Source organism: Erythrolamprus reginae, chromosome 2 (assembly GCF_031021105.1).
Source record: "Erythrolamprus reginae isolate rEryReg1 chromosome 2, rEryReg1.hap1, whole genome shotgun sequence".
NCBI lineage: Eukaryota > Metazoa > Chordata > Lepidosauria > Squamata > Dipsadidae > Erythrolamprus > Erythrolamprus reginae.
This window is the reverse complement of record NC_091951.1, coordinates 262,807,527-262,829,414: the sequence shown is the minus strand read 5'-3', so window position 1 is coordinate 262,829,414 and position 21,888 is coordinate 262,807,527. Positions and strand designations below refer to the sequence as shown.

The 21,888-nt window shown below is 35.3% G+C and overlaps 1 protein-coding gene across 6 annotated transcripts in view; it reads right to left on the bottom strand.

The window, feature by feature from the left end:
- Positions 1-21,888, bottom strand: part of BNC2 (basonuclin zinc finger protein 2) — a 556,729-nt gene that overhangs the window by 367,154 nt on the left and 167,687 nt on the right. For 4 of the 6 annotated variants that reach the window (XM_070742538.1, XM_070742536.1, XM_070742539.1 and 1 more), the window contains exon 2: positions 13,279-13,485. In XM_070742538.1, coding sequence (XP_070598639.1) covers positions 13,279-13,485 — 207 coding nt within the window. Of the gene's footprint in view, positions 1-6,891; positions 6,966-13,278; positions 14,015-21,888 lie in introns of those variants that run through there. The other 2 variants (XM_070742533.1, XM_070742535.1) reach the window with 2 other exon arrangements.

The window sequence follows — 21,888 nt, the reverse complement described above, 5'->3', positions numbered from 1 at the left end:
CTAAAAATAAGAAAGTGTATATCTCTGGATATATATATATAAGATACTGAACTTTTAAAAATATGATAAACCAACAGAATGATCTGGAAAAGTTTTTATTATTGAATCTACAAAAAAGGTTTGCTAAATAGATGAAGAATGCTATGAGGTGAGATCAAGAAAAATTGAAGAAAAATTAAACCCTACAACATTTTAACAAACTACAGATTAAGACTGTAAGAAGTAAAAGGAAGCAATATAAAGTTTGTTTATTTGATCAAGATTAAGGTAATACATTCTGACAATCCTTTATTGACTTATTGCCAACATTAGGATGTTAAAAAATGATATTTTATGGATTTGCTTATAGATAAGGGACGAGATTTGTTGTATGTAACCTGATAAAGTGAGTTGCTAAATTGTAATGAAGGTTGGAAGTTTTCTTATTCTTTTATTTTTTCTCATCTTTATTATTCTTGCAATTTTGTCACACTTTTTAAGTTTAGTTTTTAATTAGTATTTATTATTATAATCAAATCCATAATAAAAATAAAAAATACTTTTTTAAATGGAAAAAAATAATTTTCACTTCATATCTAAAGCCAAGGATTCTCAGCTTTATTTTCTTACAAAAAGAAAATGGAAAGAAAAGTTCATTGGCAAGTTGAAAAAAAAATCACTACAATGAAATACTAAATTGCATATTTTTTGCAATAATTTACTGATAGTATCATACCAAGAACCTATAGTATGCAAATGATATTTATTTATCAAAATCCAGTTGATTTTGGTTCACAGAGTAAGAAAATAAATTAAAATTGACTAAAACAGTAATTTTATTGGATATTGCAGTTATAGATTAAATTATGTATTCAGCCACTTATACCACCTTTTTTCATATGTATGCATATTTTGCATATTTGCAAAACAATCCAAGACAGTTTTACATTACACCATCTGCCAAAGTGCATTCAAATCCCTTCTATGTCACAGAAATTTCTTTGCTTAATTCTTTAAATTACAACAACAGCCCTAAATATACTTCATAGCACCTTTTTTTAACTGTATAAGATCTATAGTTTGTGACTTTTCCAGAGAGTGAAATTTTGAATTTCTACTAAGGAACAAAAAGATAAAATTTATTTGAAGACATGTTCTTACAATAAATACAGCTATGTCCAAACAGTGGGAATATTACTGCCCCCTTCGTCAGATTCATTCATTCATTCTTTCAATCATTCATTTATCCATTCATCAATTTATTCATCCATTTATATATTTTTTCTCTCCCCCCCCCTTTCTCTCCATCTCCCTCCCTCCCTGACTGTCTCTCTTTCTTCATTTCAAATAATGATTCTGGACAGTTTATGTACTGAATAACTGCACATATTAAATATGCATACCTATGTGACAATAAGCAGCACTGAGAACAGTGGAATGTATTTCCAATTCAACATTATATTGTATTGTGATATTTTATAATCCTTTTAATAGCAATCTAACCAATACAGGCTGATTCATGGTTGACTCTAAACATGTTCATACCAGATCAATAGTTAAATGGGAGATCACTACAAAAAAATTCCAAGGGCTGTAGTCAAAAAAAGGGGACCTGGTTTGGGTAGGGGGGGGGAACAATCTAAAACAATGGAAAACCACTCCTTTGCTGTTATGAAAAAAAAAATGTATTTGTAATATGGCCAGAAGTTCACCTTGGTTTGAAAGAGACTTTATGTTTATTTGAAAAGAAAGTGGTTTAATCCCCCCCCCCCCGCAGAAAGGTGGCATATAATTTGCAAGGTAAACTTCTAATATTTTAACAATTATATTTCTCATTCATAGACATATTTTTATATAGTATGTATGTATGTATGTATGTATGTATGTATGTATGTATGTATGTATAAAACATTAAAGAAATCACCTTATTGACTGAATAGGTTGAATACTGTATTTTTCAGAATATAACACACACCTTTTCCCTCCCTAAAAGAGGGTGAAAATTTGGGTGCATCTTATACACCAAATATAGTCCTGCCCAGCCTCTCAGATGGAGGTTTCAGAGGCTGAAAACAGCCTGTGAAACTTCTGTTCCATAGGCTTTTTTTCCCCAGCCTCTGAAGCCTCCATTTGAGAGGCTGGGTGGGCTACAATGGAGGTTTCACAGGCTGGAAAAATGCCTCTGCAATGGATATTTCACAGGCTGAAAAAGCAGAGGACAGAGATCATAATCAACAAACCTGTTGCTAAAGTTCACCTCTGGGAACAGCTGATTGAGGGTATTCAAGGAAGCCATCCGCTCCCTGATCAACTTTTTTCTTATTTTTGTCCCCAAAAACTAAGGTACGCCTTATACTCTGTGCTTCTTATAGTCTGAAAAATACAGTATCTAGTTTACTGGGGCTTAGGAATGATTGACAACATTACTTCCACACTGGCTAGAACTCTAATGAGTGATTGTACATCCCTATAGCTAGTCACTGGAGACCATGTATAATGGCCATGTCCTTTGACAACCTTTTAGACTGGAGGCTAAACATTCATGCAATAGATAAAATGTTGATAAGAGTGAATCACCCATACTGTAGAAATGTAACAAACTATTAATAGTGGAACAGTGTGGTTCTATTTTAATCTAATTCTAACAGAAACCTCAAAAGAAAACAATACTTTGAGGTTCAGTGCTTCCTATGCAATACATTCTCTAGAGAAGGGATGTCCCACCTTGGCAACTTTAAGGACTTGTGAATTCTGGAAGTTGAAGTTCACAAGTCTTAAAGTTGCTAAGGTTGGGCACATTGGTATTACAGGTAAGCATATTAAACATTTTTTTTTAAAAAAATCAAAAATTACAAGAATAAAGACAGTACAGAAGAGTGGGGAACTTAAATCAATATGCATTTTTCCCCCAGAAATCAGTACTACTATATGGTTGGGTTTTTTTGCATGGGAGTTTATGGCTGTTTGGAAACAGCTATGGATCCAATCAGGTGGATCAATCAAAACCATTTCACTCATGATTTAGGATACAGTTTCTCTTTTCCAATGCATGCTATTTTTAATCAGCTCGAGAGATGAACAGGATCTTACCTTGAACAATTAGCATTTAAAATAAATAACTGCAGCCCACTGTACACCAATCTTAATAATTACCTGTGAATGATTTCAGACTTAAAGCCTAACTGAAAATCTAAATAAAAAAATACCCGGGGGATTGACTTAAGTGTGCACTTAAGGGTTTATCTAACCTAAGCTGCTGTTTCTTTTCATTTTTTTCCCTTGTAACATCTAGATTAAACCTATAGAGTTGTGGAGGAATGCAAAGTAGATTTCATGTCATGTTTATCTTAAGAAATGCAGAACATCCTCCTCTCCGTGGCTCTTTTCCTATTTAGTTTACCTTTATTTTTTTCCCCTTTCCCACAGAAATCAATGTAACTTAACAATACTTTAATTCTCAATAGATCCCATCTAAAGTCAGCAAGGAGCCTTGAGTTCCAACTGGATTATATAGGAACAAACAGACCTTTGTAGTATACCTGCACCAGATTCAGGATTATACCCTCCATGCCTAAGTCTTTTCATGTTTTCAACATGGTTCCAATTCAGACAAATGCTGATATCCTCATAAAGTACAAGGAAAATTTATCTAGGTATAACATGCTGACCCCAATGAGGAAGGACTTTTAACCTTCTCTTCTTCCTCACCCTTAATATTGATCTATAACTTTAAAATATTCAAATAAAAAAAACATGTTTGCAACGTACCTGTTAAATCATAACAAGGTCAATAAAACCAGGTTTTGCAGGAGTCACAAATGCAGAATGCTTTCCTGAATTCTTCCATTGAGTAAATTGTCTCTATTCTACTTACAAAATGAGTCAAATCCTGCCAGTTCCAGCAGTCATGCCGACAATTCCAAGCGGTCTAGGGCATGATGGATGTGTAGAAATCTCACCACACTGCCCCGTTTCTACCCCGATTATGCCAAAAATGAACCACCTTTTTTTAGAAACACTTAGGACCAATTTTTTTAAAAAACAGAATTACACCGTTCCCTTTCACTGCAAAAATAATTAAATCCACACTAATTAAGCTTCTCAATTTAATATTAGTTTTGCTACTGCATAAAGCCAGCTGGAAGTAATTACTTTTTTTCCACGTGTACTCTTCATATCTGATATTTTTTTTCCCCTGCAGACAACTAGTTCAGATGATCTTGGCAAATGTAAGTCTTGGCTCAATTGTCCTAGAAACAAAGAGCTATGATGTGCAACATTAATACACTTGACAAACTTTAAAGCTTTACTGAATATAAACAACAACAATAACAAACATCCTACCAAGTATTCCAGACAAACCCAGAGAACTCCTCCTAGGATAATGTAGTGAGACTCGCTAGGAATAAATATGTATAAAATTAAACTGTTACAGTTCTCTGATCTCTGTAGGATAATATGGAATACATACCTATAATATGGAATATATATCAATTTTTCCAGCTCTGGTAGAAATAACTACTATTACTGCACTATTATTACTACTAGTTTTTTCTTATCACTCCTATCACCCATTTCCTCCCACTTATGACTGTATGACTGTAACTTGTTGCTTGTATCCTTAAGATTTTTATTAATATTGATTGTTTCTTCACTGTTTATTGGACCCATATGACAATCATTGTTTTGTACTTCATGATTCTTGACAAATCTATATTTTCTTTTATGTACACTGAGAGCATATGCACCAAAGACAAATTCCTTTTGTGTCCAATCACACTTGCCAATAAAATAAAAATAAATAATAAAGTAAATAAATAATTTCCGATCCAATTTATCCATTTACCCACAAGTAATATATTTTGTAAATTAGGGCATTCAAATTCAATTGCACCTATCTGCAGTAATACCCTACTACACACGACAATTATTCTTCAAGGAAAGCAGAATAATTTTTATAATAAATTGTACCTGATTTTTGTCATTGGATTTGTTATATTTAGTGTTATAGAAATAATGTTTGGGCTGGCCAAATAGATTAGGAAGAAAATGCCACTTTTGGAAAGGACTGAAGTACAGGCTACTGTAGTGCCTTCCGTCTAATATTTTATAAAGATTGGACCAAGCAGTCTACCAATATTAGACTCTGGGAAACCAAGTTACCCAATTCTATCCGTTTATCTTGCCTCTCCTTTCAGAGACAAAATAAATGGACTTTCTGCCAATAGCTAAACTGGGGTGCCCCTATGAAAAAGGCCAGGCACAAATAGATTTTCAGTGATTCGTCTACCGAATGTCATTTCATCCACAATTCAGCAGTTTTTCTCAGCCTGATATCTGATTGGAAAAACTGAAACAAAACAAGGAAATCCATGACATTCACATGGCCTTATGGAATAATAAAGCATATGTGAAGCTGTTTTCTTCTGTAATTTGACACGTTTCTGATCTACAACCCCCCATTATCCTGATTAAAATGTAAAAACTGCTCTCAGTGTATGATTGAAAATAGATTGGAATCCGATATGACCAAAGTGAAGACCCACAGAATAGGCTGGGTCCTTTAAAACACTTGCATGTACTGTATGCACGCAAAGGAATGGATACCTTTCATGCAGATTTGACATTGTTCTTTAGAGAAAATGCTATTTTCCCCATCTACTTTTTACAGACTTAAACTAGGAGTTGCATGTGATGTGATTGGAACATGAATGAAATTGACTTTTATTCAAAAAACAGCTTTTGGCCACAAGTCCCTGTGTTTATAATTCATTCATTGAAGAAAATCCCTGATAAATTGCTGGTGCTAAAATGTGTAAAAAAATAAAAGCTGTCCTCTTTTTCTTTTCTTTTTTTCCCTTCAGGTTTTATATAAGATGAACCATACTCAGTTGTGACAGAAACAGCAAAAATATTCTTTTCAGTGTCATATGGGAAAACAGCATGCATACTTAAGTTGCATTGGTTTTCATTAATGTTTCAGCATGAACTTATACAAGCTAGCACAGAGCCAAATTTCAGTGAAACTTACTATCAAGAAAGTGAACAACGTTATGCTGGCTTGCATTCATTTGAATTGCATTCCATGAAAAAAAGAAATTTTAATGAAATAAATTTACAGGGGAATTAACATGCTGAAATGTACAAACATAGTATTTTGATAGATAAATTTCTACATAATTTAAAATAAAGAAAATAAAATCAATATGCACAAGTGACTCTTTTTCAGAAAATCATATATCATTGTACCCTCTAAATGCTGTTTAGTCCTTCTAAATGCTGTTATATTTTAAAATTATCACACATAAATGACATCTGAGAACATATGCGTTCTAAACAAATGAAAATAATGTAATCTTTTAATAACAGTTTGTTCATAACGAGTAAACTATTCTAACCAAGAATGATCATATAGGTTAAGAGAAAAACACATCAGAATACACAATAGATTTGCTAGGGATATAAAGAATATAGTTTGAATATATATATAATTTTATCTCTCAATTTTACCTAGTAAATCTCATGAATGGCTAAATCTGAGGAGGAGGAGGAGATGAAATTAAGGCTATTTATTCAGTATTTAAAAAAACACTAATATTGGACATTACAAAAATTCTAATATAAACACAGAAAAAAAGTAACACAACACAGTATTTGACTTCCAGATTCTTTGTGGAATGGGTTTTATAAAGGGAAGTAGTGCCATATTAAGTTCACCTTCTCCAGAGTATTTCTTTTCTTAAATTAAAATCCTTTTTCTCTGTTACTTTTTCTCCCTCTCTAAGCATACTGTTCATTTAACTAGCACAGCTGTTTCTCTTCACTATATGGGCCATATGAGGGTACACAAAATCTGATATATTGTGTGCCAATTCACATTCATAAATGTAGTATAAGCAAGGAGTAACTTACCATTCCCCAAACCACAAGTAGTAGATGAAGGTGGTGGAACAGAAGCTGTTTAATACGATCTACGCTACACTGAAATAAACTGTAGTTCATTAATTAAGACTATTCTGAATGCCTCTAAAATAGATATTTCCTTTAGTTTTCATAGATTTTTATTCTCATGGGTTAGACAAAAATCTGCTATGCCTATTTTTACAGAGGAAAAAAACAAAGAAAAAAACAATTTTTCTACTGAAATTTCAGTATAAACTATTCTAGCTATTTAATTCTGTATATGTCCAAATTCTCAGGACTTGTAAAATGATATGTGAATTAAACATTCTAGTATAATTATCAAGTGGACTGCAAATAATTAATTTTCACTCAAGTTAAAGCATAAGTAAAAAACCCTATTCCAACTTGAATATTTCAATCTATGCCCTAATTTTTTAAAACCTCCAAATACTCTAAATTCTGAAAGTCTAAGATGTGACAATCTACTGGTCTGTATGAATGAAAATTAGCCTCACCATCAGCAAAATTGATGGTGAAAGGGAGGGCAACCAAGAAGCTTTTATTTTGTTTGTTTCTAACTTATGACGCCAGTCTAGTATCAGTAAACCAAGTGTTCCTTTGCAATCGCTTACTATGTCACCATGACCTGGTAAATGTGAATTTTTTCACTATCACTACAATCCTTGCAATCCAGCCTTAGTTATGCAGAATTTTATCCCTGAAAGATGCTTTACTCAGCAACTAATTATTTAGGGCTAAGAGTCAAGGCAAGGCATCCTTTAAGCAAGAGGTGCTGCTATTGTATCTTACAATGTCTGTTATCTAATTCTTTTATTCTGTGCAAAATAGACAAGCTTACAAAATTAACTCTTTTAAATCTAGCACATTTACATTATACCATCACAATGATTTTTCAAGCTGTTTATTACGTCATCAAATTAGATGTCATGTGTATTCACTGTTACTAGCTAAAGATAGCTTTAAAGTTAGAAGAACAAAAAAAATTACAGACTATGCTTAAAAGAAAATAAATACATTGGGCTGTGTATAAAACAGAATTGTTTTTGCTTTCAACAATTGAGAGTGTATTTCCCATGCACCCATCTAGTAGACAACACTGAAAAAGGAAAATGCTTGCATGTCAGAGTGCGTCGGTCTATCTATCTATCTATCTATCTATCTATCTATCTATCTATCTATCTTTCTATCTATCTATCTATCTATCTATCTATCATATAGGATACTGGCATGCATATACATTCTTATATTAGGCAAATTATTATCTAATCCATTTAAGTAAACTCCAATAGGATTCTTACAATTATGTCTATTTTATATACCTTTGCATGCAAAGAACAATATTATACCTTGATGTAAGTGAAAATTGTAGTGACACAACTGTACATCTGTGTGCTTCAAGGCGAATTAATAAACTGCATATTTTTAAAACAATTTCTTGCAACATTTTCCAGAGGAATAACCTTATTTGTATTTTGCAGAAGAGTCTCCTAGCACCTTAGTGTATTTCTTGAGAATATGTCTTCATAAAAACAACGTAACGGACAAACATAACTGTTGATATTATGCACAGACATAACCATATGTAACATATTCACATACAAACATGTACATTCCTATATAAATAGGAAATGGAGAGATGGCATTGCACCCAAAGAGCTTTCAAATAAGAAAATGCATTATCTTTGGAATATGAATCTGTATATGATTGTGAAGAGCATGTGTATTTCATATTCTTTCTAATAAATGGATCTGCTTACCTCTAAACACTTATATTACAAAGAACATCAATATGCTAAGAGAGAACACTTTCTCAAGGCCAAGCAAATCATACTACTTAGGACAACTTACCAGCAACAAATATCTTAAAACCAGCATTTAATTTTTCCAGAATGAACTGTACGACACTCACAAACACCGCCACATACAGTATTTATCTCCCAACAGATTGAAACATTTATTTTACCACTGATACTTCTGAACAAATTAACAAGCAAGGCAAAATGATCCTTAACATATATGAAAAAATATGAAAATGTCCTAACTGCTAATGTTTGCCATAAATGGCCATCATTCATATCTTTGCTACAAGCTTCTCTTGTTAAGATGAGACTTACAAAAAGCCTCTTGACAGTAAGTCTGTAAACAAAAAAAACCCAGTGTTTTTTTTCCCCATTTACTGGAGTGAATTGCTGTTTTATTTTAAATATGAAGCTCAGAAAATTGGTAATACTTTTACAGGGAAAAACATAATATTTTACTCTGGGTTCATACAATTTGAAAATAAATATAACTATCTTTCTGATTTTAGCTACTTTCTCAATAAGGGGTAATCAAATATTTCACTAGCAGAATTACAATGGTGTGTTTTGCACTGAAATTGGAATCAAATATTCCTACTACATAGTATTTGAAAATTTTAAACTTTTTCTGTATAGAATATGTTGCAGAAAAATAAGGAAGCTTTCAATCCAATACATTCCAATTATTCAGTTTTTCCAATGAAAAGATGCATCCGCATTAATATAAATATACAGATCAGATTTTAGTTTCCTCAACTTACTTCCCATCTATCTATCAAAGGATTGTTCCAGTAATAAAGTAATGTGCTGATGAGAGAATTGAATCTACAACAGGAAAATTGTCACTTGTAATAATACTGGTGAGAAGCCAAATAAAGCAGCAGTACAAGATGTCAGGTATTTGTGCTTTAATAAGATACAGTAACACAATGAAATTATGTCACTAATTTTGTTGCAGCAGTAAAATGGATTTAAAATTACTGTATAATGGCTCACAGATGAACACACACATAATCCCAGTATTACTCTTTTAACTGGCTGAAAAGATATCTTCAAGAGTTTATCTCTTTTGGATTTGAAACAGGAAAGTAAAAAATGCTTTTATTCACCTCTGGCATTTTTAAAAAACGTTATTCATTACTGCTGTTTTTATATTATACTCAAGTTCATTTAAAGTATTTTAGCACAGCCCTTAAAAGAAGCTGGAAAAAGATAAATAACACCTTTTTTTGATCAATGTAAAAAACTATTAAATCAGAAAAAAGGGAACAAAAAAGTATTTTGTTATTCAACCAATCAATAGGCATTCTTTTTTTATTTGGAAACAAAACTGGGATGTGTATGTTTCCATGTGTACGGCTTGAATTTGAATCTGGTCTCTGTCCAAATCAGTAAAGACCAGAAGTTAAAGGTTTCTGGATGCTGTCCACCTATCACTGATCAAAGTGACCTAAAAAAGAGCCTTTGAAAAAATAAAGTTAAAATATGTTTCTTGGAGTTATCTGCACTTATTTTTGTACATAGAACATTCCTTTCAAAGGATCTGCAGAGCAGTTGGCTTTATGTTTTATTTTTTTTAAGGTACAAATGTCCATTTTCAAAACTTTTGAAACAAGCTGTTAATCTCTAAAGCTAATGTTCTAATATATCCTGTGAATAACTCTCATAGCAAAGTGGTTTATCTCTATATATTCTTCTAAGATGTATAACAAGTAAATGAAGATACTTGACAGAAGCACATATAAACTTAGTTATATTTATGCAATTATTTCTTCTTCTAGTATATATTCTAAAAAATATATATCTTAATATAAACTAAGGATTTCTACTGCGCTCCAAGTACCTGTTGGTTTTCTATCACAATGACACATATTAATTGCCTTAAAAATTTTGAAATCTCTTTCCAGATTACTCAGACTTACTCTGTATATTTCATATAAAATCTATGTTATTAAACTATTCAAAAGTTTTATTTGCAGTGTGTGCACCTATTTTATCAACAGGTTTTTTTTTTCTTTACCATCATACTAAATCAATCCTAAGGACAAGCGGGATGAATATGACCCACAGAAAATATGACCCACATAGCAACACAAACGTTTATGGTTGAGGCTGTCAGAAATATGTTCAGATGCATAGCAGTTGTAATTGATCGGTTAGATATACTGGATATACAAAAATATAGTATCTTGGAGAAGAAGTAGAAATTTAAACACACTGTTATCTATGAAGTGGAATCAATTAACTCTTTAAAAATAGCTGGATTTTTTTTAAAAAAATCAAGATTCTTATATGCATTCAGGCAGACAACAGAATTCTAACCAACACTGGCACAAAAGCAAAACTTATACTTTAAAAAAGTCCATACATTCAGCATTACCACTCTTACAATGCTACTGTCTCTACAAGTGTATTTCATCGGAATGATCAATACTGAATACAGCATCTGCCATGCATTTAGTCATATACTATACATACTATTATTCCTTTTCCAACACAGTCTCGGGAAAATAAACATGACCACATGTGTCCAGTAATAAAGGGAAAAGGAGAAACAAATCTTTATGCCCAACAGAACTAATAGCCCCTCCCCTCCAAATTAACAACTGAATAGTGGATGGACTTGCATTTCTCTATCAATTATATTTCCCTGCTTATTTGCCTAGAGTTGCCTTCCTTTTACTTGTTGAACTCTGTAGCCTGACATTTATCACTTTCTATTATTCCAAAAACTATGAATGACTTTCTCTACAAAAGTTAAACACTCAATGGGCAGTCTAACAAGAGGTGTGTGGTTCAACAGTAATTTACAAATATGGTTTTAGCTGGGTTAACCCTTGTGTTGCCAAAACAAGAGGGGGGAAATTATTCCAACTATGAAAGTTGCAATAATATGAGGATATTTTAAAAAAAATGACAGTTAGGTTAGAATGGATATATTACTAGAAAATGAATGAAAAACTAAGAAAGATGCAATAAACTAATATATAATGTGCTGCATTAGTGTGTAGCATGTAATGTGAGAATTGTTCTTTTCATTTAATCTCTGCAACGTATACGTTGCCTTTTTAGCTTAGATTGATTATATTTCTGTACAGGAAGCTGGTATCACTTGTAATCAGGGTCCCTCTACAGGATAAATCTAAATATACTTTATTTGAACACAACCATCCTATGGAAAGTACATGTGTTATTTAAACTCTGTACATGACTATTCTACGTTATAAACTATATTAGTCCTAAAGATGTTTTCTTTTTCTTAACTTTCCAAAAGGTATCAGAATTTGCTTTTTCTTTTCACTAAAAGAACAAATTATGTCCCTTTTGTTGCAAGAATGGTAAAGTGAGACACACAGTCACATCAATGGAATTCATTCATTAAAAAAACCCCTGACAATAAAAGACCTCTCTGAATAATAAAAACATAGTTGGAAACTTCTGATTGCTTCAGCTTCTTGATTAAGGAGATGTGAAACAACTTTTCAAAAGAAGTAATTTAAAAAGAAAAAAAAACACTAAGAGGGAACAATTAGCATATGCTTTATATTTTTTTTTTAAGTCTTCTCTTCAATTCCTATCTTTAAGTGAATTTACACTAAAATCCCCTCCAGCTCCCCACCCACCCCGGCCGCCCTTTCAAACTCTGTATGTGATTATTTCATGCAGTACATATTTTACACAGAAGCAGCAAAAGAATTGCAAAAGGGAAGCCCCAGAGTTCTGTGCCCCGTATCATTAAAGAGTTTGGTACCAATACACCTACCAGCTCTGTGATTAATTACCCATTACTACTGGCCGTGCAAGAGCATTTTTAAGTCGGTACCAGTCTCTCTTAAATGCAGCCCCAGGTTAAAGAGGGGGGGATAACATGCCAGGATACAACTCCAGAGAAACTGTCTTAAGAAAAAAGAGAGAGACAGCGAGAGAACAAGCAGCAGCTGGAACTGTTTCATCCAAGGACCCTCAGCTCTGTGCTAGCAGGAATTCCAACACAACTGCTTTGTCCTCTTTAGGATCAGGACACACTCTTTTCTGCCACCTGTACTCTATTAGACTGTTCTGCTTCCTTTCCCCAAGTTTAGAATTAGTTTTCATAAAGGGCTTACATATTGGGGAGTGGGGGAGGAAGGAAGGACTTTTGACTGCAATAGTAGGGGCTTTTAAAAAAAAAAGTTTAAAAAGGAGGGAGAAATCAAAGATGAGGAGTTTGGGATAAAGAAAAGAAGACAAAGGCAACAAACCAGGATAAATAATCTCCCTGGAAAACTTTGAGAAGAGAGCTTGATTTTTTTTAAAGCTTCCTTGCTTCTTTCTATTTCTATTTCTTTTAAGGAACCCTTGAGGGATGCACCGAAGTCAACCCTGACATACCAGAGAGTAAGTTATGACATTACAGAAACTGTACAGCAGCAGCACTGAAAATGAAAGGAACGTAAAAATGCAAATGATAAAAAGGATGGAATGCAAATTTTTTTAAGAGGGACAAAAGTATGCACGAGCCAGCAGCAGCGGCGGCCGCAGCAACAACAAAAGTAACCTTTCCCACACATGTGACAATCAAAGGAAAGCCACCTACCTGCTGGGACATTCTGAACAAGAGGTTAGTGTCAGCGTTCTGCCATGTCCCCATGAAACCCGATTCGGAGGTGGTCGCCGTCCTTGTTGTTCCGAACTGCATGGAGTTGTCACCGCAGGAGTCTCTTAAAGTCAAGCCTCTTGTCCTCTTCCGTTCTGTTTGTCTCTGAATGTCTCTGTCTCTTACATCCACTTCTGCCTCTTCTGACTGAAAAGTGAAGGTGGATTTTTTTGAGTCTCTTGGCAGCCAGTAACAGGAGTGCGGTGGTGTTAAGCTAGCTGCGTTGTGCATTGCATCTGGGGGAGAGGGGCTTTGGGGAGGGGGCAAGAGATTCTTTCTCACCTTCTGCACAGTTACCCCTATCATTTATGCATACCCTGTGACTCCCAAAGCTCGCCTTGGCTTGGTTTTACAGCTGCCTGTCAGGTGTGCCTGATGCACTGAGGAGAGACCCAACCATCAGCTTCATACTCTCAGCCACTGGATGTCATTGGATAGCAGAGCAGAAGAGAGAGTCAACTGCACCGTTCCACTGTCAGGCTCCAAATGACATCTTGCATTAGCCCACTTCGGTCTTAACAAACACATGCACCTTCTCTAAGTCGCCTGCTGATCGGAGGAAACTCGGGAGAACAAGCCATGGCCCTTTCCCTGTTTTCTTTTAACAATCCTGTCAAGAACAGCGTGTAATTGCTGACACTTCCCTCTTAAATGCAGACTGTAAACCTCCTGGCAGAGAGGAGGGAAGAGGGCAAATCAACTCCTCACGCGGGTTCAGACAATAAGCATGCAGATTGCCGCACAAAGTTGAGGTGACTTTAATGTAAATACACACATACACAGGCACACACCTATTAAAGACCGATACGGATGTCACAGCTACTTTGCAATCATCCCAGTTTCTCAACAACAACAACAACAAAAGCTCTTACCAAAAAAAGAAGGGGGAGGTGGAAATAAGATAGTCTTCAAATTCTTTTAAATACAAAACTAGAACAATTACATATAGGTTTCATCTCTCACAGCTTTCTTCTCTCTCCCCTCCTGTTAACTGCCTAAATGCCTCCAGGAGCCGAAGTCAGAGGAAGAAAAGTGTCTCCCTTCTTTTCTCTATAAAGATTAAACGTCGTTTTCTTTCTTTTGTCCTATTTAAACTTTACAGATGAAGGCTGCATCACAGCCTCTAACAACCCAAAGGAAAAGGGAAAGACGACAGGAGGAGCAAAACAGTTTCGTCCCAGGGAAAAATAAAAGACATTTCTATTAGTGTTTGCAAGAGATCACAAGAAGTGAAAAAGCCACCGGTATCAACAACTTTTTAAAGCCATCTGTATTTAGAACAATACATAGTATTTTCCCATTGCTGGTATGTAATCCTTTGAGAAAAAGCTGGAAGGAGGGGCACAGAGGAGAGAGAGAGAAAGAGAGAGAGAGAAAGAAAGAGAGAGAGAGAGAGAGAGAGAGAGAGAGAGAGAGAGCACCTACGTAGAGTACACAAATATTACAACTTAAAAAAGAAATATAAAGCAAAAATCACGCTCCCTGATAAAATCAAATTGCATTTTTTTACAAAAGAGGAATCTTGCTTGTCTCAACTGAATGTGCAAGGAACATTTATCTTCTAATAACGTCTGCAATTTTAGAGGACAAATGTACCACTCCTGCAGTTTTTTCCCCCTTAACTAAAGAACAATAATAAACCTTATCCTCCTCAAAAGCAACAAAAGAATCGCAAGAAAGCTTCAATGGCAGCCCGGTGTCATTAGAGCGCAATGAGAAAAGATGAGGAAGTGTGCACTATGTTGACACAAATGTGCCTTCCTCTTTAGATCCTGGCATCTCCTGAAAGCTTTTCTGTTAAAACTTCCCTCCAGTTCACCACCATTAAGCTCACAAAAGTCTCAAAAGCTGCAAATTCAATATCTTAGCAGCAGAAATGAGAACTCAAAAGAACTGTTGCCTTAAAATATATTAAGTCCACCTGAAGACAAGAAAAATATTCTTGTTGCGTGGAATGGGGAAGGGGGTGCCAAACAACAACAACAACAACAACCAACCCACCCCGAAGAAACTGAACAAACTATGCGAGGCAATTGTGCCAACAGTGGCTGTACCTTTGCAGCTAACTATTACCCACTTAAACTCCTTCTCAAATTTGCTAGCCTCTTGCTTTCTGAAGTGGCACTCAGTCCCTTAGACAAGCTGCCTGCTCAGCTCCTGACCTTCCGACTAATGGCTGTTATTTGTGGGAGGCTTAAGGACAATGTCAATAGCCAGCTCCCCGGCTCTGCATCTCCTACGCAGTGTCTTTCTTTCCCTCCTGTCCTGCAGTCCTCCCCACTCCCGGGGAGAGAGAGAGAGATGGGGTAGGGGGGGGGAAAGGAGGAGGGAGCGAAAACCCACGCACACAAAATCAACTGGCATGCAGCAGCAAGCACCTGCAGTAATAGACTCTTTTATTAAAACTGTTATTCTGCAAGACTTGGAAAATCCCAGTGGACTGGGCCATGTCAAAGCCGATATAATTAACTAGAGGCTCAGCAACGGATCAATTACCAGACAAGCAAGTGATAGTGAAATCAATGAAAGATCATCAGCCACATTATCAGTGTTGCAACTCATTAGGATAAAACTGAGAAATGTGCTCAAAGTCAGCCCAAGCAAGGTGGCATTACAAAACAAAGGGCTAATTTAGAGACCCTGCTGTGAACAATCTGTAACAGAATTAGCCTTTTTTTCCCCCTAAACGGCCCAGCTCTGTAACTAAATGTGACAGTCAGAGAGAAGCAGTTTATTAAGACACCAACTCCAAGTTTATTTAGTTCATAAACTCTCTCCTAGAAAATCAATACAGTCTGCACAGGGTTATTAGGCTGACTAGCTAATACATCCAAATCTTTTCTGCCCAAGCAGCATCTAACAGAGAGAAGAAAATTCTCAACAACTGCAAGGGATGGCATCAGGGAAAAAGAATACTTACCCTACAAAAACCATATCATGGCATACAGCAGTCATATACAGTCCAGAAAGGCACACGGAGAAAGCTAACAAAACAGCATGTTACAGCTTCCTCACCACTAACTACATTAAATGCTATTAAATAAATAATTGTTCTAATTAGGTATGTTAAGACACAAGAAGTAACCCAACACATGCCAATTGTCTCCAGTTCAATGTATAAGGCACCAATCATTTGAGGAATAACCCCAAAATAATCCTTACAATAGTAAAACACACAAAAATTACACTAAGGATTCTCTGCTGAAGCTGATGACCTTTATCTACGTATTTCACTGAGAATGACACCATTTGGATAAAGCAAGATATATACATTCAGATCACACCGCCCGATAGTATTTTGTTCAAACTTAGAACCTGATCTGAAAACTGTTCAGCATGAATGGATGGTGAGATATAAGAATTGTGCAAAAATCTATTTCACCGCATGCGTATATTGTGATCACATTTTAGGATGCCTAGGGCGCTGACATAAATACAGCAAAATATAATAATGTGGCAACCCATATTTAGTTGTATGAGATTTTCATAAAAATAATTTCTTTATAGACATCTTGAACTACTTGAAATGCCCTTAAACATAATGAAAAATGACTAATTAATTTGCTCTATAATAATATTCTTTATATTCAATCTCCAATGTTAATATTTCCCTTTGAAATTAATTATTTTTCCCCTTTGGTGCAAGGAAATTGTTACGATATTTTTTTTAAAAAAATAAAAATCGTCTCATAAGTACCTCACCTGACATTGATAATTTTTTTGTTACACTTCAATAATCATAAACACTACAAATTTGTTATTATCATGGTGTTTTGAATTGAGCCACCATAGGTCATGTTTCAAAAAAAATTATCTTGAGCAAACATTTAATAGATTTCTACTATCTAAACTAGCTCTGTTCTCCAGGGTCAATATTTTGCAATCTTTAAACATATTGTAAAATGAAAGAATTATGATAACATTTTTTTCATGGTAGGATTGCTGCTTAGTGAATGATAGTCTTCCAGGTATATAAGAAAGAGAGTAACATAATTCCCTGAATACAAAATTATTTTGATATAAATTTTAATTTTAGGAAGAACAATATCTCTGTATTTCCACAATTAGGTGACTGCTACTTTATATTCAATTCATATTGTATTTTAACTTTTCTAAATTTTGGCTCAATTTTTTATTTATCTTTATTGTAACTTTATTATATTTACATAATTAGAAATTGCACACATTTAAAAAGAAAAATGATGTCCTTTTGCCTCACTTATTTTATTTACAGTTCATCTCTATCAATAAAAGTAAAATAAATTATCTTTAAGGATCAACAGCACATACAAATCTTTAAAAATTTATTTTCATATAATTCAGATTTTAATTAGGAAAACAAACATAGATTTTTAATCACTTTGATGTATATGCATTGTACATATACATTCAAAATTTACATTTTAGTTACTATGAGTATACAAGATTGAGGGGAAAGATTGTAATTGATTACCTAATCACAAGAAATAATGCTTTTCACCCCCTATAAAGATTGCTATGAGCATTAATTGTTTATCTCTTGTACTGATGTTTATAAAATTTGTTTTCCTAACTTGTACATATTTTCTATACATATAGAAAGTTTTGTTAAAGAAGGAAAAATGTTTAGGTAGTTTTGCACAATATTGCAATATAAACCTTTCATTTGAATGTCAGGGAAATCTAGTGCAGAGTCAAGAACCCTCATAGAATAGAATAGAATAGAATAGAATAGAATAGAATTTTTTATTGGCCAAGTGTGATTGGATCTCAAGGAATTTGTCATTGGTGCATATGCATAGAGGAAAAGATACATTTGTCAATCATCATGAGGTACAACACTTAATGATTGTCATAGGGTACAAATAAGCAATCAGGAAACAATCAATATTCCTATCCATGGAAATACATACATATATACACACATACACACATACACACAGACACACACATATATATTTGAAGCTTTTGCTTCTCTTATTCATATACTTCAAAGTGAAGATTCTTCCATAACAAAAAGACAAATTTAGTATACTTAAAAATGCTTTATATATATATGTTGGAGAAACATTTAGCAGTACAAAAAAAAGAAGAATAATTTTTCTACCATGGAAGGCCATGCTATCTCCATTTTTTACACTCTCATCAGCAAGGCTTTTTGACTTTTAAGATGACTTGCTGAATTTAATCTGATGGGTGTTGCTATTTATCTTAAAAAACACATCAATATGTTGAATTTCAATATACTGATTATTACATGTGTATATGTATGTCTGTGTAACATATTTTCACTGATAAGTGAAAAAAAACCATAGTATATATATATATATATATGTAGTCTCCCTTCTTTTTCATTATCAGAAAAATATGTTACCCTTATATATATATATATACCCATATATATATATATATATATATATATAATTCTCTGCCTTACAAGGCAAAGGCTGCAAATTCAAATCCCAGTGAGAGGGTATGGCTAGCTGATGAGGCCAGAACAATGCCGAAATAGATCCATCCTAGTGTACCTTAACTTTTAAACTCAGCAAAAACGTGTCACACACATACACACATATAATATATGTAATAATTACAGTGATCCCTCGATTTTCGCGATCTCATTCTTCGCGAAACGCTATATCGCGATTTTTCCCACCCGATGACGTCACTCTCTTCCTTCCTTTCTCATCTTTCTTTCTCTCTCTCTTTCTCTATCTTGCTTCTTCCTCTCTCACACTCTCTTCCTCCCTCTCTCATCTTTCTTTCCTTCTCTCTCTTTCTCTATCTCTCCCCCTCTTGCTGGCGGGCGGCGGGTGGGCGGCGGGCGGGCGGGCGAGCGGGGGCATCAGCGAGGAAGACCCAGGGAAGGTTCCTTCGGCCGCCCAGCAGCTGATCTGCTCGGCAGCGCAGCGAGGAGCCGAATCGGGGTTTCCCTTTTGCGTGGCGGCGGGGAAACCCCGATCTTCGTCTGCTCATTGCTGCTGCGCTGCCGAGCAGATCAGCTGCTGGGCGGCCACAGCAGCAGCGAGCAGACGAAGATCGGGGTTTCCCTGCCGCCCACCCAAAGGGGAAACCCCGATTCGGCTCCTCGCTGCGCTGCCGAGCAGATCAGCTGCTGGGCGGCCGAAGGAACCTTCCCTGGGTCTTCCCCGCCGCCCACGCAAACTCCACCATCTGCGCATGCGCGGCCATGAAAAAAGGGCACGCATGCGCAGATGGTGTTTTTACTTCCGCAACCCTACATCGCGAAAAATCGATTATCGCGAGGGGTCTTGGAACGGAACCCTCGTGATAATCGAGGGATCACTGTATATATATAATATTATATGAAGGTCTTGCATATTCGGGTTTCTTCCCATGTAAGTTTCAAAGATTTCTGGCAATGTTATGACGAGGTCCCACTCGTCATCTTCAGGCTGGTGCTTTTGTCCTTGTGCTAGGAAGAACACTGTGAGACCTCGTCGAAACGTCGCCATATATATATATATATATATATATATATATATATATATATATATATATATATAATAAGAAGCAAACTTTATCTTGTATTCTCTGAATAACTGTACATACATAAAAGTAACAATTAAAAATAGACTTACAATGAATTTTTAAATGACTGGGTTAAATACGTATTGGAATGTAGCCATACCGGAATCCTGCTCTCAACATATAAACCTGAAAAGGAGAAATCACACACAAGCAAAAATAGGTGTGAGCTTTCTCCTTATCACATTCACTAAATGATGAATCAAGTTTTAGCAGAAGCTAGAAATATATTCAAGACTTGGAAAAGACTCGATTTATTAATGGGGAAAAATTCATTGGCAGGGATTGGGTATAACCCAATGCACCTTTTGATACTTATATGTGTTTGCTATGAATTCTGTAGGCTACATTGATTTACTGTACATGAACTGAAATCCCTGAGTCTGCTTTCAGCTGTTAGACGATTTTTTTAAAATCAGTAATAACAGTGTAATGCCCTTTATCCTCCTGTTATTAACTATTCATTTTCTAGGCTTGGTTAAGTAGATTGCTGGGTTAAAGATCAGTGGGTTTTCATGTGACACACTCCAGTATTCATTCAGGACAAAAGTGTCCCTGTTCTTACCATCATAATAAAATGGATCCTCCATATCGCATGACAATCGGCCCTTGATGAGATCTAAACAGCCAAGCTTAGATAATTTTTCAGAAATTTTTTTAAATGCATGTCCATTTATAATTCAGCAAGGAAAAAGGAATTTTTCCAGCAGATACCAATAGTTATTAGCCTTGTATGCATATGACGAGAGATAAGAAGGAGATCTGAACAGGAATCAGTGAGTCCTCACTGCAAATGGGTTTTATTCAGAGGTGGGATTCAACTGGTTTGGATCGGTTTGGATGAACCAGTAGAGGCAACCTGCGCATGGGCCTGTCCATCCGTCCGGGTACAATCCTATCCTATGTTGCTGTGTTTTTTTGATGCTACATGCATTTGAAGAAATAGTGCACGAGCAAATTAACTTTTTTAATGGCACACACAAGTGAATAGCCATGTTTGAAGCAGAGCGCATGTGTGCATCGCGCATGCACGTGTGAAGCAAGCGTGCATGCATGCTCACATTTTTTATTCTGGGCAAACCAGTTGTTAAAGCCCACCAGTGAAGGGTCTGAAATATTTTTACTACCACTCTGTGGGAGTGGCTTATTTTGTGGTTGTGGCTTGCCTGCCACGTGACCAGGTAGGAGTGGCTTGATGATCATGTGACTGCGGGTGGCTTAAAGGTCATATGACTGGCTTAAAGGTGGCCAACTTGACGTCACTCACATCAAGGTTTTGGGTTAAGGTTAGGGTGCCTGGCCTCTCCTTGCTTCAAAGTGATACAATATCCATATCTATTTACCATTACTAAACATCCAAAATATACCATTTAATTCTATGTATATATGCCATCTGTGTACATAAATATTACACACAGGTACACAAAAATATACATTATCTAATCTGTCAACTATATGTATATGTACACATGCTCGCACGCATGCACAGCTCTTCTAAAATTATACACATTCAACCTCATTTACTGTGATAGGAAAAACATACCCACAGCCAGGAAGGGGAAAAAAGAAAAAAAAATCAAAAATTTTCTACCGCTTCTGCATACCTGACCATACCCGTAGGACCCAATCAAATGTCCAGGGTTATTGTCCAGGACTATTATCTTTAGTGTAGTCATTCCCAACCTGGAATCTTCTGCTATATTGGTTTCTGAAACCCACAGCTTAACTGGGAGGGCCAAGTTGGGTGAGTGTATTGTGCCTCACTGTATTGTAAGACTGGGTTTAGTCACCCAAGGGAATTATCTTAATCACATAATTCCTAAACCCAACTTTCACTTTAACCCCTTAAGAGCACAAAAAAGATCCATTCATCTTGATCAGGGTTGTGCAACTATGGCAACTTTATGACATGTGGACTTCAACTCCCAGAATTCCTGATCCAGCCATGTTGGCTCAGGAATTCTGGGAATTGAAGTCCATAAAGTTGACATAGTTGCCCATCTGATCTCGCCCCTTGGTGTG